The sequence below is a fragment of the Prinia subflava genome, chromosome 3 (genome assembly GCF_021018805.1).
Source record: "Prinia subflava isolate CZ2003 ecotype Zambia chromosome 3, Cam_Psub_1.2, whole genome shotgun sequence".
Taxonomy (NCBI): domain Eukaryota; kingdom Metazoa; phylum Chordata; class Aves; order Passeriformes; family Cisticolidae; genus Prinia; species Prinia subflava.
The window spans coordinates 94,579,615-94,605,651 of NC_086249.1; the positions used below are offsets into that span (position 1 = coordinate 94,579,615).

The following is a 26,037-nucleotide window of genomic DNA, read 5'->3' on the forward strand; positions in this document are numbered from 1 at the left end:
ACCTGGGTTTTTTGGTTCAATGCATAGCTTCATATTTTTCAACTTAGAGTTAGAAGTAGTTCATCCTGGGGATAAAGGAAAATCAATGAGAAGCCCATACTTAGACTGAGAACCCCTGCAGAAAGCTTTGATTAGAGAAAAGCTTCAGATCTGACTCTTGCACACAATTGTCCATCAGGTGGCCAGTCATTCTTGTATGCACAACTGTGTGCCACAGATGGTAGGGATGGAAAAAGGTCTGTTACGTCAGGTAGTTCATCTTCCAAAACGTGTATCCAGTCACTTCAGCAGAGACACACCTCTTGATGATTGTTGTTGTTGGTGTTGAAGGCTGTTGTCCTTCAGAAGTCAGTACTAATTCTAATTTTGCAGTGTTTTGATCTGACTGCTTTTGCGATCACTATTTTTTAGTAGATTTGGAAGATGAGTCTGCCTTCAGTAGGAATGAGTTAATTGACAGGTGTCCTGAAGCTCTACATTCTTGGCAGTGGCCCAGGATGACAGAGCAGTAATGACTTAGAAACTGCCATTCCTTCCTGGTGAAAGGATTGGAGGAAATCTGTGAAGTTATTAACTACTTCTCTCTTTGAACAGATTGTGAGAAGATCATTGTGGCATCTAATTAGTTGAGATTGCCTCCTTTATGCAGAATGTTTGGGTTTTTTTAAATTCCTTTACATGCTGTCTTATGACTTGCGCTATTAGGTTTTTTTCTTCTTCTCTACAGTGTTCTGGATGGTTACTCTGAGGATTTGAGTAAGGGATCATGTTCCTATCTCTCTGTGGTGTAATTAGCACAGCTATTTAAATGTTATCTGGAACCCATTTACCCAATCTGTCAGTTGCTGCTTAGTTCAGTGGAAATGCTTTTATGTAAATCACAGAACAATACTTCTGACTTTTAACAAGATTGGGCTGAATTTAGGGAACTGAAACACTTCATCCTGGAATAAAAATGTCTTGCTGAATCAAGGGTAGATTATGAAAGCTGCCACTTTTAAGAAGTGTATTATGCTAACATATGTATATGTATAAATTGAATTAGCTATGATACTCCTACAGTGAGAAGCTTCCCACTGATTCTAAAAAATTAAGGAAAAGCTGACACCCATGAAATTTTCCTCCCAATTTGCATGCTAGCTCTTCAGCTGGTCTTAGAGTATTTGGAATTGAGGCCTGATGGGGTGCAGGGCAGATGCTTTCCTTTTACTTCCCAGTAATTTCTTAATGAAAGTAGTTTCCTTCTGTGGCCCAGGGAGAGCTGTATTTTATAGGGATCTAGTGGCATTTATAATGATTTGATTGCTCTTTGGCTTCTGTGGAAGATAACCACATTTTTTTTATTCCATTCAAATAAAAATAACCTCCCCGTTCCCTCCCGCCCTCCTTCAGTATGCTGACCTTTTGCCATCCTGTATTTTGGTGGTAGATCTTGAACTTAAAGAAAATAATGATGGAAGTTTCTCATCTTTCATGTATGAGCAGCTCATGTAGTTCTGGGTTTTCTTCAGAAGGTTGGGCTTCTTGACATGGTGACCAAGGAAAGATTAATAACTGTGGCTTTTGTTTGTCTGTCTCAATTTTCAGCCTGGAGTGTAAGCTTGTGTCACTTTGCTCTGTTATAAATACTGTGTTAAATTACAGCAATTTTTTTTAAGAAACTGTTTGATTTTTTGCCAGGGATTCCTGAGCCATTTAGTAAGAGTTTGAGGGATCCTATTCCTTCTCTGAAAATCAGTGCCAATTTTGGACTGTGCAGCTGTCCCAATTTCCTTTTTATTAATTTTCACTCTAGGAATAAATCTTTATTGTCTGATGTTTATTCTATTAGTGTATTTAAAAATCAGGTATGTCCTTCCCCACATAGCTCTTGCTTTAATTTTCTCCCCTTTTGGTTTTTTTTTTCTTAACATGGAAAAAGAAATAGATCTTCCAGAGGAGATCTGATGGTAAAGCAGTATGAAGTGGCATTTATTTGGCTGTTCCAGAAATGATCCTTCTGTTATTCCATACAGTACTGCATAGCTTTTGGCTCAGCTGGTCTGCATAATAGGGGATAGCCTCCCTGCTAAGCCAAGCAACTCCTCTTTGCTTTGAAGAGCATGTCAGGCATGTGTGGTAGTAGATTATCACAATTATCAAGTATCAGTACTGACTTAGTATTTGTCCCTGGCCTTTTCCATCTTAACTTAAGGAAAGTCTGTTCTGTGACTGTCTGTCAGCCCCTCTCTCTGAGAGGAACTGTGGTTAGTAGTTTATTAATAGTTTGTGTTGTACATAGACCATCACAGACTTGCTATACAGCTCTTGAGCAAAAGGTTTTTATATAAACGTAACAGCACAAAGCAGTTTTATATAAACAAGATGCTCCTTTCATCATTTAATCTCTTTGGACAGACAGTGTTGGAAGCAGGCGTTGTTAATGGGTTTGTTATGGCTCAGTAAGTTTTTTTTAATTTTGAAAAAAAACCCCAACCAACTTTTTGAATGCTTTGCATAATAGAGAGTTAGTGGGTTTTGTCTTTAATTTTTGGTATTTGTGTCATGGCCAGTAGTTGTTTTAGGACTACAGTTATCAACCACAAAGAGACCAGCTATACTAATTCCCTGGAAGGAAGACTTGATGCTCTCTGAGGATCTGAGCTGTTACAATGGATTTTGGGAGAGCTGGAGTTCGGGAAAACCTGAGCCAATATGCATACAAATAATGAAAAACTCTTCTACGTGTTCTACTTCTGAAATGAAATGGGCATTAAATATTAAGTTGGCTGTCTTTGGTGTTTGGAAAAAAAAGTACCATGTGCTGCAGATAGATTTTCTTATATGGCAAGTAGTTGGTTTTCTTCTTGTTATTTTATTTCTGTTTTCCTCTTTCCTGTTTTCCATGCTTGCTTCCCAAACCAGTACTTGAATGTGCTTCTTGGTGTGTGCTTCTTGGGGATAGGGATGGAAAAAAGGGAGATGTGGAATTGTTGATGGGATAGTTCAAAAAGAGATTAATTGTCCAAAAATGCTAGCATCTTCTCTGATAACTGCAGTGTCTCAAAGTTAAAATGTGACATGAAAACGTGAAAACTACTTTTACCTCAGTGCTTAGTTCAGTCAGTGTGTCAAGAAGTTAAATGTCAAGAATAAAGTGATCTAGAGAAGATAGCTGTGGGTCTGCAAGTCACAAAAATAGCCTGGAAACCCTGGATGCTCAGAACTGGTAAAGTGAAATACTGCATCACACAGAACGACAAGTAACTTTGTGATTCTATTCATTGAGTCCAAAAGTATGCAAGAATTCAAAAAAGATTGGATAATTAGTCCTCTTCTGTACATACAATTAAAATAGAAACAATTTATTGAATTCTCTAAGCCAAACTTGAGAGTCAGTGTCAGGATTGAAGCATATTTTCATTCACTGGGAGCTGAGAAGGAAGCTTCTGTTGGGGAAAAGGGCTTCAGATGCTTTGCTGAGCTGCACCTGACACTGGACTTCCTGGGAAAGAAATGTAGATGGATTACACATGAAGTCTGTACATTAGGGTGAGAATCACTGCCTAACTAGGTCTGGGGTTTAATTTTGCATTTGGGATGTTTTTTCTTCATTCTTTTTTCTACAGAAGAGAGCAGCTGGATAAGATCTTTGGGAGTTGTGCTTCCAACTCTGCTCCTTTTTTGCTGATGCCTTGTGTTGAACTCTTCCTGGAGGATGAAATGTCTCTTGGCACATTTGTTGCCATCTGCTGTTTGTCTCTGTTGATAAGGCTTAGTTAGCACTTTTCCTAGGAAAGTGCATGACATAGTTTCAAAAAGTGCTCCATTTACCTGTTGCTGTGGGACTAGGCACATGTTTTCCAGCTGGTACATATCATTACAGTTTCAGATGACTAACATGAAAAATGATAATTGAAGCTACAAGCCTATTACGTAGTAAGCTTTAATTAGTTAAACTGCCTCGTATTCGTTTACTGTTGGTGCTAATGCTCTTGAAATTAATTGGCACTAAAGGGGGTTCAAAGTTTATATGCAATCATTGCTGTTATAATGTGCTATATTACTAGGTAACTTGGCTTATTAGGTGATTTTGTTCTCAATTATTGCTGCAAGTCAACAAGGACAGAGTAATTATCTCACAGACAATAGCCTTGCTCCCAAGACAGATGCGACCAGACCCTTCCGTGGAGTTCTGCAGTGTTCTAGCAAATAGGCAAGGAAAAGAGATCTGCATATGTCACCCAGCAGCAGATGGGGAAGATATTTAGAAAGTGGGATAGCACACTTTCAGATCTTCTGTTATGCTAATAAAGTTTTTGTGTGAGAACACAGCAATGTCAGTCTATCAATGACATCAACCCCTGGCATGTGCAGGCCATCAAAGCAAACACAGAATGCCTTTGTATGCATAGCTGGACAGTGTAAGCCAGTTGCTACTGGAGTGAAGGTCATCTCTCATTTTCCTAGAATAGACTGGATACCTAGCATACACACTGATTAAACTTGTCTTCTTTTGAACACAAGTTCTGATTCTGTTAAAATGGAAAATTTAGAGTAATGGGAATTTCTAGACCCCACAGGAATTTCACTTCTAAGTTGTTAATGCATTGAGTGCCACTGGTGTAGTATAATATGGCTTATATTAGCCTACAAGCATCTCATAGAAGAAATAATAAATTGAGCAGATTAATATTACCTAGTAAGTATAACACATTATTAATTAATAACTATTTAATTCCTAAGCACATATTTAAGATGGTAGAGTTCATATCAGAAATTAGTTACAAATGCAGATGACTTTCCTAAGTGGAGAAAGGAAAAAAATGCAGAGGTGGAACTGTGGAATAGCATAACTGAGCAGTGCCAATGTGCACCTTTGGTTGGTTACTCTCAAAATGCCTTCAGGACAAGGTTCATCTGTATCTTCAGATTTTAAGTGTCTCAGTCTGAGTTCTGATACTATTCCAAGTCCCTCTTTACAGCCAGCATGTAAATCTTTATTTAGGACCATCTTTCAGCAACTGCACACAGCAGGTCAGGTATTTATTCCATCCCAGGAAACTGCTGTTTCCAGGAATAAAAAATGGTAACCACTACATCTCCCTAATTTTCTCTGTCACTTAGTTACTTAGAGATTGAGAAGTTTTGCAGGAGTGTATTTGTGAATGGACATGCCTTGTGTGAATTTTCAAGATGTCACGGTGTTTCAAGTGATAAAGGTGGATAATCACTTCGAATGGTAGGCTGCTTAGTATTGTTTGATTGGAAATATCTGTGGAATTTTACAGTGGATGATTCTTTGTAGCTGCAGAGATTTTGCCCTCTTTGAGCAGTATCAGTTTACAAGTCAGAATCTTGAGTATGTGGAGACATTACAATGACTTTAAATACTGATGCACATATGTTGGATCAGCTTTGTAGGAATAGTCCTGGAGACAGGAATTCATTTTGGGTATTTTAAGCTAAGGTGTTAATCCTACTTTTTAGGGATTTTTTGTTGTTGTTGTTCTATTCTTTAGTATTTACAATTATGACATTTAATTCTTCTTTTCAGGAGATTGTAGTTCCATGGAATAAAAAAGATGAAGAGTGTAGAAATAGCAATCCTTGTGACTTTGACAGAACTATTACTTTTCAGGCAAAAGCTTACAAATGTGGAAGTACAGGGCACTACAACTTCATTTATGTGCAACCTGTGAAGACATAGAGAAACCCAAGTGGCTGTTTTTGTTTGTTTCACTTTTTTCTGTAAGGAAGGAAAAATAAGAATACTTTGTTAAATCATTGCACTGTAGATGTGATGATTTTAAAGGTATCTGTTAAGTGTGCCCATTCGATAAGGTAGAGGACTCCTCAGGAGCGGATTCATTTTGATATTTCAGCCTTGAAACCAAGTTTCCGTGTTTGAATCTACTAAAATTGTTGGTGTCATGTGTATAATAACCCATCTGCTTGAATAATGATAAAGCCTCCTACTTAGTCTGTCTGCCTCAAGGGAATAATCGAGCAGCCATCGTGACAATACTGCTCTGAGCCAACAAAATACATTTTTCCCCAGGAGTTCGCTTTGAAGCATGAATTATTTTTAAGGCAGTAGTGAGAAGTGCCCTGAAATGAGGCTCAATGGAGGAACAAGTATCTATCTCAAATTGTCTGTCATGGCCAGTGAAGTTGAAAAAAAAAACAAACCAAAAACCAAGATAACCCAACTTCACCATATTTAAAAAATAGTGAGATATCCATCCTTATGAGTAGGATTATATGATGTATGTTTTAGGGGGCTGGATTGGATTTCTTAGTAGACCATTCTGCCATGATTTTGTACTTAAAAATTAGTATTCAGTAATTAATTTGGACCTTTCATTATTTTTCTTGTTTAATGCGGGGGGTTTCTTTGTTTATGTATTAAGTGTTTATGAAAGATTTCAGGTAATTCCTACCCATGTGTGCATGATCTGATATCTTGAGTTTGCTTTGCTGTAGTGTATATCTGTGTAAAGCATTTGCAATGAAAAAATGATGTTTCCCTTGTTTTAGTTCTATCTTGAAATGTTTACTATTTATTTTATAACTCCAGTCATCAGTTTGTCTCTTTCCTCAGATCATACTTGTGCTTAGGAGGGATCAAATTACCTGTGCTATAATTCACCTTTGAATATGCTAATAAATTACGTGTTATTTCATGTTTTCTGGTTTCTAGATAGTACCTTGCGACGTGAATTTTTTATGGGATTAAATAAAATTTAATCAGAAACAGAAAATCAGTAAACAGAAAAATTCCTGACACGGTAAACAAAAGTATCTTCATATTAGTAATTACTGCAGCTTTAATTGTTTTAATGCTTACTGCAAGTTGCCAGTTTTAAGGTGCCTGAATGAAATAGGAGGTTAAGACTAGAAGGGAAGTTGGACTGCAGCCTGTTTAAATGAGCTCTCTTATACTAGCTGGGGAACATTTTTGAAGTATACATTGGAGACTTGAGGCCTTTTGCTATTGGAATGGTCCAAGATTTTTTGGATAGCAGGTATGTCCTTGTGAAGAAGGTGAATTGCAGGAAGGGGACCCTGTGACGCTGGTGGCTGAATGCTGTGCCATGATTAAAGAGTATCCCAGTGCAGCTACTCTGGATATAGTGGGTGGTCAGAGACATTTCCTGATGTCAACAGAGCATTGTTAATAGCAGTGCCTGAGCCCATGAGAGGGTCCCAATTAGTCAGAAACTCAAAGCGGCCTGGGCAGTTTATACCAGACCTGAGTGACTGAGCATGGCTCAGAAAAAAAAAGAAAACAAAGGGGTCTCTTACCCCAAGTGTCACATAGTTAATATTTAGAAAAGAAGTTGTTCCAATTATATTTGTTTTCCTCTCTGTTTCCCTCCTTTTCTTTTACCTTAACATACCAAGAAGTATCTCTTGAAATGGTGGGTTGACCCATATGTGTAAGCATATTGTTACAGAGTACTTTAGTCATGCCCCTGTAGTATATGGTATTCTGGATGCTGTATAATATATGGGGTTGGATGTAAATGATTTTCAAGGTCCCTTCCAACTCAAGCCATTCCATGACTCTTCAGGGTGGGGTTTATTTTGTGGTGGAGGAGAGACCTTTGGAGCAGGGCTTAGGTGCTTTTACATGTATAAAACCGCTGGAGGTGCATTGTACGACTGGATTTTTTCTCTTGCTGACTTGCCTTCCTTGTAAATTCTGGTTTCTAATGTCTCTCTTCTTCTATCCTCTCCTCCCCAAAATGTCTCCACTGCCAAAACATCCACATTTTATGTTTCTTGTCACTTCCCAAATTTGCCACTCATTTCTAAGGTTTTCAAGTTGAATACCATGTTGGTTACAGGTAAAGGTGGGAGCCTGGAGTTACGTTACCAAAGCTGTTGAGTAAAAGTCAGCTCTCAAAAATCTGTCACCTATAGTGAGGTGTTTTGGGTGTGGTAGGTTCAGAGGGGATGCAGGAGGGGAGAAAAGGCTGCTGCTGAACACCAGGATGGTTCAGGTGCCAGCCAGCAACATCTACCTGACTGCTCCAAACTGTCTTCTCAGAGTACAAAAATGGGATTTGCCACCCAGACTCTGCCTTGTGTTCTGGCTAGACCAAATGGAAGGGCCTATTTCTGTGGGGGGATAAAGCACCTGCTTTTCCCTGGGAGGGAGAAAGGGGAGGGATGTTGTTCTGGGTCTGTCAGGATGCACTGGCCACTTGTAGTAGTCTTCATGGTCTGTGCCAGTGCTCCATTTATTCTTCTGCTCTTTAATTCCATTTATTCACTGCTCTTTCAGCCCACCTGAGTAGTTAGCTGGCAGCTCCCTAATGCTTGCACTGCTTGTGGTTTGTGGCTGTAGGAGCTGAGGTGACTTGCACCACTACATGGTGGTAGTATTCAATGTATTTCTCTGTAGGCAGTTTTTTGTTACACCTCCAAGTACTTCCACCATCCATCTCTGTGTAGACGTTTGAGGTGGATGTTCCCACTTAACCCTGTTGTTTTGAGGTGTGATTTCCTAGCTTTCTCCCTGCTCTACTCCAGGCAGGCTGGAGTGTCCTTGAACCTGCCCTCCCCTTTCTGGAGGGAAGAATGAGAAACCTTTAAGCAGCTTAAGTGTCGGTCGTGTGGCAGCTGACAGGAAAGTGATCTGGTGCTTGGCCCTGCTGAGGGCGAGGCTGCCAGTGGCATGTGCTGGGCCCTGCCAGCCCTGCAGGGCCGTGCCGAGCCCCCTGCACCCTGCCAGTGCAGTCTGGCTGTGCATGGGGGCCCCTGCACCCTGCCAGTGCAGTCTGGCTGTGCATGGGGGCCCCTGCACCCTGCCAGTGCAGTCTGGCTGTGCATGGGGGCCGTGCCCAGGGCCCTGCACCCTGCCAGTGCAGTCTGGCTGTGCATGGGGGCCGTGCCGAGCCCCCTGCACCCTGCCAGTGCAGTCTGGCTGTGCTGAGCCCCCTGCACCCTGCCAGTGCAGTCCGGCTGTGCATGGGGGCCGTGCCGAGCCCCCTGCACCCTGCCAGTGCAGTCTGGCTGTGCATGGGGGGCTGTGCTGAGGGCCCTGCACCCTGCCAGTGCAGTCTGGCTGTGCCCAGGGCCCCCTGCACCCTGCCAGTGCAGTCTGGCTGTGCTGAGGGCCCTGCACCCTGCCAGTGCAGTCTGGCTGTGCTGAGGGCCCTGCACCCTGCCAGTGCAGTCTGGCTGTGCATGGGGGCCATGCTGAGCCCCCTGCACCCTGCCAGTGCAGTCTGGCTGTGCATGGGGGCCATGCTGAGCCCCCTGAACCCTGGCAGTGCAGTCTGGCTGTGCATGGGGGCAGAAATTGCCGTCGGCCCCAAAATGCTGCGGCTGTTTGCCACAGCTGCCTGTCCTGTCAAAACAGTGACTGGTCTCGGGGTTAAAGGTGGATGAAAACTGTTGCTGACTTGAGATGATTGATGTTGGAAAACTAATTAGTGAGCAGGGGCAATTAATTGGATCACTTGTGCTGGTTTCTCTTATGAGTTTTGAAGGACTTTGCTGAGCTTCTTTTTAGTTGGAGGAGGGATGTGTTTCTAGTGAATTGCTTCCAAGAGGAAAGACAAGGTAAATTCATAAGCAGTGCTTGAATTTACTTGTGTGATTGTCCAGAGGCTGGTAGGGAGGTTCCTGTTTTGCTTAGAGAGGGAAATGTCAGACACCCTGGTGAAATTTTCATATTCAATACCTTGTGACATCGTTGGGAGCTCTGCCACAGGAGGTGTTCTCTGTAGCTGGGGAGGTAACAGAGGAGTGTTAAAAGGGTGTTCTGGTAACATTACTTCGGCTTATTCAATTGCTGATGACAAGACAATGTGTTTCCACTTTGGTCCATGCTGCTAAAGTGTAATATAATTATTTGTATTAGACACCAGCCACCTGTTAATATCGTTCTTCTAAAGGTCATTGTGTGGTGCCTTGCTGTCTGAATTTAACGGCCCTGTATCAGGTTTGTTGGTCACTCTTTTGTGTGACACGGGACAAGTGTTTGTGGGGAAAGAATGTGAACCTGATACCCTGACGGCCAAGGGAGAGGAGAGGACCAGGGACAGGCTCTGCTGCTGCTATTGTCGTGCCACCAGGCCAGGGCTGGAAAACAGGCAGCTTCCTTCTGAGGTGCTTCCATCTAACACAATCCTTGTTTGGAACAAAACCAACTCGTGGTAATTTCCCAAGAGAAGCAGATTGATATGCATAAACTCAGCCTTTTTGGTACTTTGGGCGTGGAGGGGACACTGTGTTCCTAACCTGGGCTATAAAGGGGAGAGCAGGGGTGCTGCTCCACTGACTGTCAGTCCTCCTAATGCCATGTAAGAAAGTGAGGTGGTGGTAATGTAACTGTGCTTGGTGACAATGGGTAGATGCTTGATAAATTATGTTAAAACATATGGTCTTGGCAGTTAGCCTTAATCCTGGTGTTGGATGCATTTATTAATGTCTGTACAGTGACCTGAAAATGCAAACCACTGTATCATTGAGAAGTGTTGAAGTTGTTAAATGAAAATTTTAAACTAATTTTGCTGAAAAAAGTGTGGTATGCATTTAACTTGAACTTTCACTTTCCCACCTGACCTAGTATTAGCTTTTGAGAGAGGCGGGGGACAGGTAGGACTTAAGATGAACTTACTCCGTGCTTGTATCCAGTGCATGAAGCAGATGCAAGTGACTGCTGCTGCAGGGGCTCAGCTGAATGGCTTTGTTTTCAGATTTCCAGAAAATGAAAGCTTCAGCTGCCAAAAGAACAAAACAAAGCACCTGGTTTACCACATGGTGTAGGACATTCCAGCACTTGCGGAGAGGGTGGGTTGGCTTTAAGCCATCTATATTCCAGTGTCATTAGTAACTGCTGCTAACTGTTGGATTGAATTACTGGCTGAGAAAGAGCAAGGGCTTTTAGAGTCTTCTCTGCAATTGAAAATAGTCACATGAAGAACTCCCATTACTGACAGTTTTATAAGGAATAAGGATCTCACTTTATCAGATGCATATTTATTGGCTCAAACCATTTGAGGCTCATTATGCACATGTAGATAACTCGTTGTGGTTGTTTGAAAAGGTTCATTAGGGTCTTCAAGAATTCTGGCTTTATAAAAATCTAATTCATTATTTCTGCAGTGAAAGAGTTAATGAAGGATCACTTGTGGCTTTTAATTTTCAGCTAATTAAAAAGAACGTCTGTTTTTGCCTTGACACTTGTCGTTAAAAGTGCCAAATATAGGAAATTTTTTTTGTGTGTGTGAGTTGAAGGGTGAGGAGGAGGGGGAAAAGTTACATGTAAATCATTTAGCCATTAACCTAATGTGGTGGATTTATAAATCCTATTACTATAAGCCCTTTTCATTTCCACTGAGGCCTGACGTGTGCTTGATCCAGCTAATGTAAAATTCATTCTGTCTAAGTGATTACTGAAGTAAGACATTTTAGTAAATTTTAATCAGATTGTGTGATACTTGCTTGAACACCAATGTTAAGTATGATATGGACACAGTTTGGCCATGTCTTAATGAGCCCCACAAATCAGACTAGGAATCAATCAGTGAGCCAAGTCTATGAACCTTTTGACACCTAATGCTTTCTGTGGGGGCAAAAACCATCTATGGTGAGGGCTGAAAATACAGGGCTTGGAAGCAAGATTAAGATTGTAATTTGGTGTTCTTGCTTTATGGTATGCTTGGCAGTCCCTCACGGTGTGCAAGTCCTTTGCAGTGCAGCCCTCATTGGTGTTTCAGGGTTGAGGCCAGTGGGGTGCTTCCCACAGCCCATCATAAATTCCTGTCTCCGCAGCAGGAGCAGCAATTGGAGTATTTTTCTGAAGCTGCCTCTGCTCCAAGATACATCTGTTATTTTGGTGGAGGGGGAGGTGAGGGACAGCTTATCTTAAAATGTAGCCTTCTCCCTCCAGGTGTTCACTGGGAACTACTGACTTGGATTCGGGGGACATGTGTGTTTCTTGGATTTGGCTGTCTCTGTTTTCCCTATAGGGAAGCATTAGTATGGAAGATCTGCCTCATAAGCCCCTCAGATATTGCTCACTGTTGAGATCAGAGGTGGTTTTTGTGAAATATCATCCTTTGATAAGTAAAGACTGCTGTTTTTCCTGGATTATTGCTTTTTCAGTAGGCTGACATGAGCCTCACACTGATTTTCAGTCCGTGTTAGTTTACCCAGTTTTTGAAGACTCATTACAATATTTTTTCTGTTCTAATCATGTAGAATTTCTGTATTGGTAACAACTTTCTTGGTATTTTCTTCTAATATATGGACCTTTTTCTTTAATTAACAAGATACTTGAAAAACCTGTCGTGTCCTTGAAGGTTCCTGTAGAAGTCTTTGATCTTTTCCCCCCACCCTCTTCTTTTGCTTATGGTATCTTCTGCAGCACAGTGGAAAGCCTTAGGAGAAAAGAGTGCTTGAAGTATATGGAAATTAAAATGTTTAGTACCAGAGACAGCAGATGTTCTCTCAAAGTAGGCACCATCTTTTGCAGAAGTCCCAACTGCACATGGCATTGTGTCAGTGCTGAGAATTTTGTAACCTGGTGCAAGACAGGTCCATTGTGAATCACCAGCTTAACCTGGAGATTTTGCTTTGCCATTGTTGAAAAATTACCCGCATAATGATTTTGTTTTAAAGCTTGAAAATTCAACCACCAGTGTCGGCACATCGTTTTCAGAATCGCTCTAAAGGTCTGTATGGTACAGACTTTGTAAGTTGTTTTTATTTCTCAGCTTCCAGGCAATTTAAATATCTTTTCTCCTCTATGTAACCTGTTAAATTACCTCTCTGTGTTAGGGTGAGCGTACCTCGTTTAGTCAGATGTTACTTAGCTGATGATAGGACTGCAAGCACATGTGGAAGAAAGTGGGGAACATGTTTTTTGCTTGATCTGAATGCCTCTTTGTCTTCTGTTTTCTCTTTCCTACAGTTACTGTTGGTCTGCCAGGTGTGCCTTTTTGAATGAAAATGAGAAATTTCTTTAGTGTAGATCTCTTATGGTGGTTGGGATGAGGCTCTTTTGAAAAGCTTTGAAATTAGATGTTAATTACCTTTCTCTTCTACTGGATAATCTTCTGTACTTTAGCCAAATAAGGATAATCTTCTATACTTTAATCAAATAAATATTCAAATACTTTGAATTTGCCATATTTCAGCTTTTTGACAGTTTCTTGTGTGATGGATTGTAGGAGAGCAAGTGCTCATGAAAAGGCAGAACTTGAACAGAAAAAAAATCTTAGCAGTTCAGGTGAATGGGACAGTTGATCAATTATAATTAAATGGAATTAGTCTGAGCAACTATACAGTGATGGCCAAGGAGAGAACTGTCACAGTGCACATCAGCCTTTTAAGGTGGTAGATGCCAATATCATAAGGTTATAAACCTGAGAAGGATGCAGTGAAGTCCATCCTAGGTCATATTTTAGGGTAATATTTTCATTAATCTTGGTCAAGTTGTGGTTGATTCTTGACTTTGAATATTAAATATCTTCCTATAGTTGTATTTATACATAGGGTCAAAATAAATGTTCAAGTTTGTAAACATAAGGTGCCTCTGGGCTACTGTGTCTAAGAACATGACCTGCAGAAGAGAACAGGCTTCTCTTATCAGCCATCTTTCATGTATATTTCCTGGGAAAATATTTCAAAATCTCTTGTTTCACAGCTTATCAAGCCTTACCAAAAGTAGTGTTACCTCTTTCAGAAAGCAGCAATATCTCTTCAGTGTTGTGGAGGTTGGTGGGCAGGGGTGTTTTGGTTTTGTTTTTTTTTTAACCCAGAAGAGTTAATGTATTTTTAATATGTAAAAAGTTCAATATTCCTGATTTTTTTTTCTCTTTTTTAAAATGATATTTAAAATAGGCACTTGATATTCTTCAGCCTTCTCAATGGAATATGTATGGGCTTTTTTTATTCTTTTTACATTTGTGTCATTTTAATAATAGATTTTTGTGTGTGTTTGTTTGATTGGTTTGGTTTTCCTTGTTTACTGAGGCACAGAGGAAGATCCATCTGAACATCAGGAAATACTTTTTTACTGTGAGGGTGACTGAGACCTGTCACAGCTTGCCCAGAGAATGTGTGGAATCTTCATCATTGGAGATACCCAAGGGTGTCTGGACAACCCCAGTCTGAAGTGGGGAGCTGGACCAGGTGACCTCCTGAGGTCCCTACCAACCTCAGCCAGCCTGTGCTTTTGTAATTAAGTCTGGTTTTTTTAATCCAGGTTCAAACCAGGCCTTAAAATACCACCAAATTCTTACAAGGATTTTTATTCCTGCAGCATATCCCTGTGTTTGCTTCTGTTTTGGGGGTTGGTTGTTTTGTTTGTGTGTTATTTTAGGCACCTGTCGTTATCTGAGGGCATTAAAAGCAGCTTAGCAACATTTGTATCTGTAACAGCAGTGGATGAAATGAAGCCACTGTCCACCAGTGCTTGTGGCTGGATTATTACGTTGGCACTAAAACTCAGGGCCCTGCAGGTCTCATTTCAGATATAATTCTAATGAGGATATTGAATGACTGGTGTGACAATAATGTTAATCAGTGCTGCTGCCTTCTACTTCAACTGAAAAGTGAGAGCAAGAGAGCGCTTTGAAAGAAGGTTTCCTTGGCATATGAGTGAAAGCTGAGTTTTTTATTAACAATTCAAGCTCCTGTAATAAGTAGTAGGAAAGCTTATTAGCTATGTTTTTAGATTAAACAAAACCTTTAGGTTGTGATGTTCTTTCTTTTAACAGAATTTGTGGGATGAGGAATTTAAATGAAAATTTCTGAAGTCGAAGATTGATTGAGTTGGAGTATGTAGCACGAAATCAATCCTGTCAAATTGTAGGGAAATAAGTGAGACATTTATAAACATTGTTAATGTTTTAGAAATCTAGTTTTGTGCAAATGTATTTTGAATTCTTTACAAATGAGATAACAGTAGGTCTAAATGACAAATTAAAGATTTAAAAAATAATCAGCATGCCTCTCTTGTAGTAATGGATTTATGGAGGTAGCATGCTTAAGTTGCATTTGTAATTAAGGTTTTTCCATCATTAGAATAGAAATGTATTCCTGTTGAGCAGTATCTTTTTATGTGATTTATGTGGATTGAATGAGTGGCAAAACTCCACTACATTAATCTGTTATGTGGCTAAAAGTCAGTATTTGGATTGGATTCCTAGAGGGTCATGTTGAAAGGTTAAATACATTTGTCTGTTTTCTTAGTCTTCAAATTTCCATATTCTTTACAAGTAACAAACAAATCCATGTCCTGTGGGATTGTACAATGACAGCTTAGCAACTTGCCTTCATTAGTAATGAAGTCATACTGCTGTTAATTTCAAACCTCTAAATACTGAACTGGGTGGGCTGTACGTGGAGTGCTTAACAACAGACTAATGCATAAAAGAAACTTCTGAAATTGTAATTTCTTTGCATAAGTTCATAGTCCTGAAAAAAGTACATGTATCCATTGATAAGCCACTAACCTCCATTTTTAAAAGCAGTACAAGCCTCCTGGGTTATGAGACAGACTACAAATGGTATTAATGCCCTAAACTACAATTTTAGGTCATTGACCCAGGTGACCACTAGCTGCTGAAATCCTAAAGGCTGATAATAATAAGGTGGTCCCTTTCAGGAATTTGCTTTTACATGAAACTTATCTTTTCTCAATTGGAGCACTCCCAGAATTGTCATTGAACATATTTCTGTTTCTTCAGGAGCTCTCTGACATAAAATATAGTTCCATCCTTAGCTCTTAGGTGATTATGATATATGTGGTATGGAGAATGTCTGTGGATAGGCAATAGCTTCCAATGACATGGACCCTTTTATTCCTGTACATCCTTATAGAAAAATCTGGAAGGCAAAGTTGCCCCAGCCCGCCCTGCAGTTCCTATTCCTGACTTAGAGTTGCAAGCCCTATTTAACAAGCAATTTAGGATTGTTAACTTGTAATTTTCTTTTGCAGTTAGTTTAAAAATAGTTAAAAAGCTTAAATGAGCCTTTAAAAAAAATTATTTCTACATTATATATCTTACAGTCGTTTGGTTGGCTAGTGGATTTTATTTCTGACATGCCTTGTAACTGCTTACTTTGTTCTAGGAGAGTCTTTCATGTCCTGAGGAGCTCTGTCTTGGGCTTTGGTTGGTTGTTGGTTTTCTTGTCAGACATATCTAGGGAATTCAGGAAGCTCATTTTTAAGAGGTAATCTAAACCTGTGCCTGACTCTGACAGACTGTCAGGAGCTCTTTCCATCTGTATCCAATCCAGCTTCTTCAAGTGCTGTAAAGAAGTCATATTGAACAGATCAGAACGATGGCTGGGACTTCACGCTATTAACAATGCATGTTCCTCATTGCATTTTCAAATCTTTGGAGCAATCCCTAGGTCCTGCCTGAAGCAGGAAATGTGAAGTGTGCCATGTAGAGCTGAAAGTGTTTCACAGAATCACAGAATATGCTGAATTGGGAGGGACCCATTGGGATCATCGAGTCCCACTCCTGGCCCTGTGCCTGAGAGCATCATCCAAACACTTCCTGAGCTCTGGTGCTGTGACCACTGCCCTGGGGAGCCTGTGCCAGTGCCCAGCCACCCTCTAGGGGAAGAACCTTTTCCTGATACCCAACCTAAACCTTCCCTGACACAGCTTCAGGCCGTTCCCTCAGGTTCTGTCAGTGTCACCACAGAGCAGAGATCAGTGCCTGCCCCTGCTCTTCCCCTCAGGAGGAAGCTGGACCTGCAGTGAGGTCTCCCCTCAGTCTCCTTCAGGCTGAACAGACCAAGTGACCTCAGTGGCTCCTCATAAGGTTTTTTTGTCCCTGGCACCACCTAAGAAAGCTTTTACCACACAGCTAAAAGAGATGAGAAATCTGCACACAGAGCTGTGTCTGAAGGCTTGGAGGAAGTATTCCAACAAGATTTGTGGGACTGAAGATTTAGATGCAGTGTAAGACAGAGTGACAGGGAGTGGTGTTCCAGGCTGACAGCAGAGAGGAGAAAAATCCATAAATAAATGGATTTTTCTGGATCCAGCAGAATTTATCCTGTCTGTTGTTCCAGGGAACGCGTTTGAGGGGACAGTGTGTTTGTAAAATAGCCTGCATAAGTAACATCTTGTGGAAACATAATTATTTTTATTATTACTCTGAGGGTAAATGAAAAATTAAAACGGTGCTGGGTTTTTTTAAGTACAGTTGTGAACCCTCTTGGCATTCATATACACTTGATCTCTCATCTTTTGCCTTTGAGTAGCTTTGGTGGAACCTTGAACATCCCAGTAGAGTTGGGAAGCTGAATGTACAGGGACTTCTTGCTTAGTCATTGAGGCTCACACTCGTAGTCATTGCGATCTGAAGCAGATTATTTTGCAGTCTTTCAGAATGGTCCTTTCCTGCAGAGCAGAGAGATGACCTAGAAGGTTCAGGAGCTTTGTAAGGCTGTGCTGGAGGCGCTCCCTTACGCACATGGATGTGCTGTTGGTTACAGAGTCCCTCCTGCTCACATATCCCAGCCTTTGCTTGGCAGCATGGACAGCCTGCCCCTCGCAGTGCTGCCTCAAGGCTCTCTTTCCAGCCTGGGAAGCCTGTTGGCACGGGTGATTCTGCCCCATTTAGGCAAATGGATCTTTACTTGTCCAAGCAGTTCTTGGTGCCGACACCAGCTGCAGCCACGGAGGATGAATAAGTATTGTTTAACTTGATAAAAACACCTGTCGTGTTGTCTAAATATATCTAATTTAATGAAACAAAATTATATGCTTTATGAAAATCCCGCATGACATTTAAGAAATTAGGTAAGAGAACTTTCTTTGGAGGCTAATTAGAGGCTAAAATGCTTTTCTGAATTTGCATAAATGTTGCTTTGATAGACAATCACTTAGTCATAATGAAAGAACAGTTTTAAAGCTGTTCTAACCACTTCTAAGGATTTTTTGATGGACACAACATCCACACACAATCTATTCATTACCAAGACTACCATATCCTCTTATCTCCTATAAAATGCCAGGATCATTTTCAGTGGATATTACCTGTATCTAGTCAGAGATTGCCTTGTTCTGCTTAGTGTAGCTATTGCAAAATGCTCATGGTTGTTGAAGAAAAAGGCTGTACTGTTCATAGAAGACCTTTTGCTTTTAAGGGTACTCATGAGGTAGTGCAAGTGTGTTCTGCATCTATTTTTCTCTTTAGCACTTGCTTGTCTTCTCCCAGGCCTTCCTTTTTCTCCAAGCACACAAGTTGTGGTTATTATTTAAAAGATGCTGACCAGGAGAACCTTAGAAAAGTTTTAATTCCAGTTTTTTGCTTCTTATTAAGAAAAACACCCCCAAAACAAAGGGCAGGAAAATTTGATTCTCAGGGAGTTTGTTGTCATCTCAGATAGTGCACTGAGTTTATCTACTGCTTAAAAAATGTCTAGTCTTTGGAGTACTAATTTTTTTTTTTTCAGCTTTATAAGCATGATATTTTTTAAAAAGCAGTCTTCTCTACTGATTCTGAGACATACTCCCTGATTTCTCCAGGGCTTCTAGTTAGATGGCTTTGAGAATAACTTTCCATGGAGACGGGACAGTTCCATTTCTGTCACTTCAAGATTGAGAGACGTGCTTATATATTTGAAAGATAACTTTTAACATTGTCATTTTAAACATGACGTGGAGGATGGTATGGTTATTATTCCCTATTCTGGAATTGATTTTACTGTTATTCAGAGAAAAATTTCTGTGCTCTGGTTTTAAACCTTGGCTGGATTCTAACTTGTCTGACCAAAAAGGAAACCTTCATTTATTATTAATTAATTTGAATTATTTATTGTTTTTGTAATTTTACTTTTTCTAGTGAAAGACTATATTTTGCTGAAATAACAGCAAAATTAACAGGTGTTAAACCTGTTCAGTTTGGGAAACAAAGCAAAGTAAAGCTTTCCTGTCTAAATGTTTGTTCATTCCACTGAAACAAATGCTGTTGTTTTCTCTAAAGAGAATATACTTGTCTATATGCATTTAAATATTGAATAACTTAACACATGTTTTGGTTTTATTAGGAAATAGTAAATGATGCTTGTCATATTCTTTCTTAATTAGAAGTGGTTTTGCTTGTGATTTGTGATACAGCTGCAGTCATCTTATTAGGCAAAGCCACCTTGGCATCTTATAGTTAAGTACAAAATGTTCATGAAGCACAAATTTATTTAATGCTTTGGAATAAAAAAAGAATCATAAAAGTTATTGAGCCAAGTTTCGTTTGAGTACCACCACATTCTTCAAGGGCTTTTAGATGCTGTTGGTCTTGTTTCTTCATTAAATGAAACAGGGATCCTTGTTCCTTCATTTGTTTTAGGTGTTCAGTTTTGAATGACTTGGAAAGAAAATAACCCCATGGGTGGTGTGTGAGCCCTGGTGCTTCTCTAGGAACTGTGTTTGGTTTCTCTGGAGGGTTGGGAGGTGCCCAGGCTGGACCAACATTTTTCACAGCCAGTTCTCACATGGACAATGTGTTCCTGCTGCTTCTGGGAACACACAGGACTTCTGGGCAGTGGGTCAGAGCCAGGTCAGTCACCTTGCATGCACTCAAGTGTTCAACTTCATTGCTGAGCACTCCGTTTCTGAGACTGTAAAATCATTTCCAACACAGAAGTTTTTGTATGTGTTTGGGGTTTTTTTGCTTGGTTGGTTTTTTGTTTGGTTTGTGGGTTTTTTATTCTTGTTCAGTGCTTTTAAGAGTATGTTTCATTGTTCTTTCTTTCTTTCTTTCATCCTAATACCAAAATAACCCTTTCCAAAACAGGCAACATTTGCTTTAGTTTAGCATGGTTTCTAATACATTGTGTAGAAAAATCAGTAGTTTCACAACTTAATAAAAACCCAATTCTGGTTCTCCGATTCTCTTCAGTGAAGCTCACCACAAATACTTGAAATAGAAGTACTGTAGAATTTTAAGGATGTAATTGTTTCTGGCACCAAGGGAACATTGTCTTCAGATTTTAATTTGATTCGCATCATCATCATCATCATCATCTGTGTTTTACTGTCATCTTTGCATTTCTTGTCAAAATGTGACAACAGTACACATAATTTTTTTTGTATTCACCACGTTTCTGTTGCTGCCCTTTTTGTGTGTCTTCTGTAGTTTGTGGGGCAAAAGATTCTACCTTTTCTTGGCATGCAAACATATGTCACTGGATCTTTGTGTGCACTGCTTCAGCCCTTGGAACCATTCTTCCTTAGGTTTTGGTGCTCCATCCAATGCTGCTGTTATGTACAGAAGCTGTGAAAGTTATATTAGTGTCTGTCAGCTTTGCTGGGTGGAGTATGGACAGTTAATTTCAGCATTTCTGAAGAAAAACAAAACCAACACAGAAGGGAAAACTTTGGCAGTTTGGGGTGTGTTTCTCATGCTATTAATGTTTCATAAGACTGTACATTTTGGAGAAATGGAACTTTGAATGTATTTTTTAAGTACAGCAAATACTCAGTGAAAGCTCTTTGAAACAAACTTATTAACTACTTGAATGTGATCACTCAAACTTTTCTAAATCAAGTCCATCCTCTGATAAAAAGACTGAATTGTGATTCTTCATCCTCTGTGGCAAACAAGGCCTCCATCTTTCTTTCACTTATGCTTATGTGCCTTTTTGTCCAGCAATAGAAACCTTTTCTGAAAATCCTCTTTAATAACATCTTTTTGCAGCATCCTGTGTCTGTGGTTTATCAGTGCTAAAGTCTACTTGAGACAAAATCCTAGCAAAGCTATTGAATAGGTTACAAAAATACAGAGGTTCAGAAATACTTACATTAGTGAGTAGTGTTACTGGAACAGTTTTTCCAGCTCGTTTATTCCTCTGTCCCATGGGAAGGAATAGCTAATATGAATTACTAAAGCAGGTGACAGAATTATTTTCTTACAATATAATTGCAGAAGTAAATAAATGAGGTGGAAAAATATATCAGGTCTACTCGAGATAACTACAGATAGTTTTCAAAAATACAGATTTTACAGGACCTTAAGGCTGCTTGTTTTTCTCCTTGTGCAGAATGAATGCACAAGGAGTGGTGTGGGTTGGGTTGGTTTGTTTGTTGGTTTGGGGGTGGTTTTTTTGTGTATACTTCTCTGATACAATGTGCTTAATGATTGTGCTCACTCTTTTCTGTCTGTTCTTAAATTTTCCCTTCTGTTCCTTCATGTCTGTGACCCCAGGATTCTGCAGAAAATGTGTATTTATAGGAGAAATATTTGCATAAGCATATTAGTTTTGTAACCTGTCTCATTGGTTTTTAACCCTCGTATCTTAGCTTGTGTCCACAGAAGCATGCTCTCATCTGAAGGTACTCTTCAGAGATTTTTAAGTAAGGAATCTTTAAAAATACTTGATGTAATAAATAACAGTAAACCTGTTCTTTGTATATTTATTTATTGTTAATCATTCTCTGTCTTAAGTCACAACGTCATATAATTGAGTAATTAGTGAGTTGGGGTAGGATTAGAAGAGGGAATTTTGCAGTTTGATGAAGGCTTGTCTGCAATTACAGTCTGTAAGTTTATATTGACTTGCAGTTCATGGGTGAGAGAATGTGTATTGCTAGTGTTGCTTTTACAAGAAAAAAAGTTAAAAGAGTTTCACAGATGTTCACTGTACTGAGAAGCTCACAGGTTTTTAGGAGTATATGTTTGCTGGGGGGAGGGGGCACGGCTGTACAGATGGGTTGCCAGGCAATTAATTCTTCCTACTTGGAATAGGAGACAATCCGGCTCTCATAAGCAGTGCAGTATTATTTGCTAAAGGAAACTACCCAATACCATTTTCCCTATTCTCTTCCTTCTTTCTTCTGTCTTCCCACCTCCCTTCCTCTGCTGTGCATTTCTGAGAAACTGCTCAGGATTGATATGATAGCAGAGCTGTCATTCTCTTTAACAAAAAAAAAAAAAAAGAAAAAGAATAGGGAAAAAAGTCACTTTTATTCTAGATATTTTAATAGAGTCCCATTAAGGATGTATTGCTGACTGAAATATTGGCATGAAGGGCTCTCACTGAGCTGAGCCCAGGAATTAAGAAGTCAGGAAATGGGCTGCTGCATTGCTAAAGAACCTTGTGTGACACAGTATCTCCTGATTGGGGGGATCATTACTGCTATTATGACTCGACTTGCGTAGGAATTTTAAATTTCATCTGAATGTCAGTAATAACCCTCTTAGCAAATTATCCTGAATAAAATCACGAAGGCATTTTATATAATAGGTGTTGAATTACTGGATAGATTTGCTAATTAAATACTCTTTGTTCTGCTGCAGTTGACATTACAGGGTAAGATCTTGAACAATTATTCTCAACAGCTGTACTTTGTTAAGGGAAAAATTAACTACAAAGTTTATTTTTTTTCTACACTTGTAATTGGCAGATTTTTGAAATGTGCTTGAAAAAATTCCATCATCCAATTGGTAATGAGAGGATAAATATGCAGGTGTTGCTGTGAAATCAGATAACTACTGACTGCCTTATTAATGAATTTAGCAATACTTTCTAAGCTTCTGTTTTGTAGCTGTTGGCACTTACAAGTGATCTCCTGTCAGAATGGGTGGCACTAGCGTATGCCAGTCACTTGATGAAGCCAACCTCTTTGTGACCCTCTTGTTGTGATTACCTACACCCACTGCTGTCCTCAGGGTCAATTGTGAAATGGTTTTTGCACAGCCAGACAATTTTTAGGGGGTAATTTTTAGGGTAGTAGGGGGTATTTCTTTTATTTTTTAAAAAAGTTATCTTTTTCATTATTTATAGAATTATTTCAGGGAGAGAAGTAGAAAATCCCAGAGATTACCAAGGAAAATTGATAGGCCTTCCTGTCTTTTCAGCATAAACTCTTAATTTTGGTCTAATTTTTCAATTTTGTTTCGAGGACTCCTGTTTGCTTTTGGAGTACTAAGGGAGAAGTATAACCTTTCTCTGTAGGAGTTAGCTAATAAGTGAGAGGAAGGGTTGTAGGGTGGTGAATATGTTGGAATTTTGACTACTTCAAATGAAGTTTGATATCATGTACCACTGATATGTCTTTAAAATAATTTCAAAACTCCATAGAAAGATGGTGGGGTTGAAACCTGAATCACTCACTAGGAGATAAATAGGAGTAGAATACCTTCTTTTTAAGCTTCCAGTTAAAATGGAGTTGTGTGTGTCTGATTCCAGTGACAGGTACAGCCTGTCAGGAATCTGCAGTTAAGGCTCACAGTTTCCCTCTTTTATGAGGAAGACTCAGCAAAGCTGAGCTTTCTGCAGTTTTGGACTTCAGCAGAGTTGAGGCATCACATTGTCTGAGTGCCTAATTGGCAGCACCAGTGGATGGTCTTTAAATCAACTGGGTGTATTGAACTTGAGCCAGAGAGGGTAAATCCATAGATATCCATATTGCTTGGGGAATAACCCTGATAAGGACACGCATTGTGAGTTCAACTGTGTCAAAGTTACATTATAGTTTGGAACTGAACCTGACTTTAAATGCCTTGAGGGGGAATACAGCTTTCAGTGCATAATTGCAGACAAAAACATCATACTTGCACTGTGGTTGTGTAAAGGTTTTGAAATACTCAAGAAACTTGCCATTAGTGTTGAAGGAGTGACAGTGTTGTCATCTCGTTTGTGTAGAGGTGGAGATTTCACCTGTTTCAGAATTCCTTGCTGTGATAGCAATAGTCAGCATCACAATAGTGAAGACTTTTGACTTCATTATAGACTCCTTGGCCTTATGAAAGTGATGAGATTTCCCTGAACATGATCCCTCTGGACAGCTCGTGCCTGTTTGTCCTTTCTCTGTCCTCATCCCTGCTGATTTCTACTGCTCAGCTCCCTGTCACTGTCTTCTTGACTGCAAGTCTTAATTCTGCCTTTTGGCAAATATGGTCAAGGAGTACTTCAATTTAACGTGAAAAATAGTAGAACTGAGGTTAGGTTACTAAATTTGATATAAGCTGTTGAAATAGTGTGTTGCCTGACTATCTTTGGAGTTCCAGATTGAGTTTACCTAACAGACTCTGATTTATCATTGCTGTAACATGTTGTTCAAATTAATCCTCGGGAAAATTTAAAGTATAAATATATATAACTAGCAGGATTAGCTGAAGAAAAACCCGAGGTTTATGCTGAGTGGCAGTGAGAAGGACTGAAAGCAGGGAAGTGGAAACTGGAGCTGTGTGCCAGAGCACCAGGGTGTTGATAAGAAGGAGGGTGGGAGGTACAGTGGAACCGTGGCCAAGTGACTGAAGGAATGGCCCAGATGTTGGTTCTCATGCAGCTGTGCAGGATTCACCAAGCTCTTCCTGCTGCTGCAACTACTCATTTTTTTCATTAAGCTCATTTGATTTTCTGTCCCTTTTCTGTGCTTCACCTGTACCTGTGGCTTCAGATGATGTGCTCTCCCAACCTCCACTGTGTTGAGCACTATTAGAGGTGGAAGCAGGAGCCTGCTCACATGGGTCTCTTTAACCATTTCTCAGGTTCAGAGAGGTGCTATTCAGAGCATTTGGGGAATTTGGGATGCATTCTTGGTTGAGTATCAAGCCTGGCTACACACAGATTTCCCCACTGATTCAAGGGTGAATCGTGTCTTTATCCCAGCTCTTAGTCCCAGTTCTGGTTTCCATAAGTTTTTGATGACCCATTTTGAGATTGTTACAAGGGAAATCAATGTTTTGACTAAATCTTAAGTGAGCACCATCCAGGCTGGACTGAATAAGGCAGGATGGTTTTGGGAAAAACTTCAATGACATCAAGAGAGAAGATGATGGATATAAAGGCAATAACTGACCTAAATTACTGAAAGAGACTTAGTTCTGGCACTTGCTGATTAGGTTGTATTTAAGCCATTTGATTCAGTGTTCTTTTTCTCTTTAAGGTAGAATGTGTGCATGCACATGCAATTTTGAGATTTGTTTTAATCTTGTTTTAGGGGAGTTAATAATAGCATTAATACAAGGTCAAACAAGAATTTACTGGTGTAATAGGAGTTTTGAGGTGACTGTGTGTTGCCAGGAGAGAGGTGGTTTGCTTTGTTTTGAAAGGTGAGAGCATTTGGAGTTAGCAATCTAATGGGTATGTTTGCATGTGTTAGCCTGTAATTATATCATACACTAATCTTTGATTATTTTTTTATTTCAGATTTTGATGCATACCAAGGAGATGGTGCAGAAGGTAATGCTGAGCATTTTCGTTAAACAACAACACCTAGAGAGCACACCTGGTGAATTTTTTTTGTTCTAGGAGAACTGTAACCCAAACAGACCTGAAATCACTTCTTAGGATGCCTGGTTTACAAATGTAATCCTTCCTGATGGATTATAGCTTTTTGCTTTTCCTACCACAGATATGATCTGGACCCTGCTTGAAGCCTATGTGGGACTGTTTCAAGCAAATTAGCAACAGTGCTAATTAGAGTTTACTCATAGACCTGTTATACCATGTATTCTAGTGGTTTATTATGGTTTATTTTTTGGCATCCTTTAAACTCTGTCACAGGGTGGTTTTTTGACTCTGTGGAGTTTAACATGGACATAGCTATGTTGCAGTTTTTACAGCTGCATTGGTTTTCTACCACTGAAAATGTCAGGTTTTCATTTTTGTTTTCAAATTAATATTATGCAATTAGATGCATCTGCCAATTTTTTTTGGTGTTGTGACATTTACGGGTGTTGGCAATTTTTCTTTTCACTTTTTTTCTTGCTATGCCTTTCATATGCACCTCAGGCTTTTTTATGTTCCTCAGTTTTTCTAGAATTTGCTCCATTATCCAGAGTATTATGGAAGTATGGCTGGTGTTTGAATACAATCTTCTCAAAGGAGGCCATTTAAATTGTTACAAGAATCAGAATCAGAAGTGATGTGAGGGGCAGAGTGTCAGTCGAAGAGGAGGGATTAGGGAAGTGTTTGTGTTCATCTCTGGGTGTAATTGTTCAGTAGTTCAACCTGGGAAGATAAAACTTGTGGGTCATAGTAGCTGCATCCTTATGCTAAAGGAGCATTCCCTGAAAGATCTGCTGCCCAGAGGAGGACAAACACGGATGGTTGGATTAGCAG

The 26,037-nt window shown here is 39.8% G+C and overlaps 1 protein-coding gene across 2 annotated transcripts in view; it reads left to right on the forward strand.

The window, feature by feature from the left end:
- The window catches only part of POLA1 (DNA polymerase alpha 1, catalytic subunit), a 183,600-nt gene that overhangs the window by 40,324 nt on the left and 117,239 nt on the right, over positions 1-26,037 (forward strand). For both annotated transcript variants that reach the window (XM_063392979.1, XM_063392980.1), the window contains exon 27: positions 25,123-25,155. In XM_063392979.1, the coding sequence (XP_063249049.1) occupies positions 25,123-25,155 (33 nt within the window). The remainder of the gene's footprint in view (positions 1-25,122; positions 25,156-26,037) is intronic.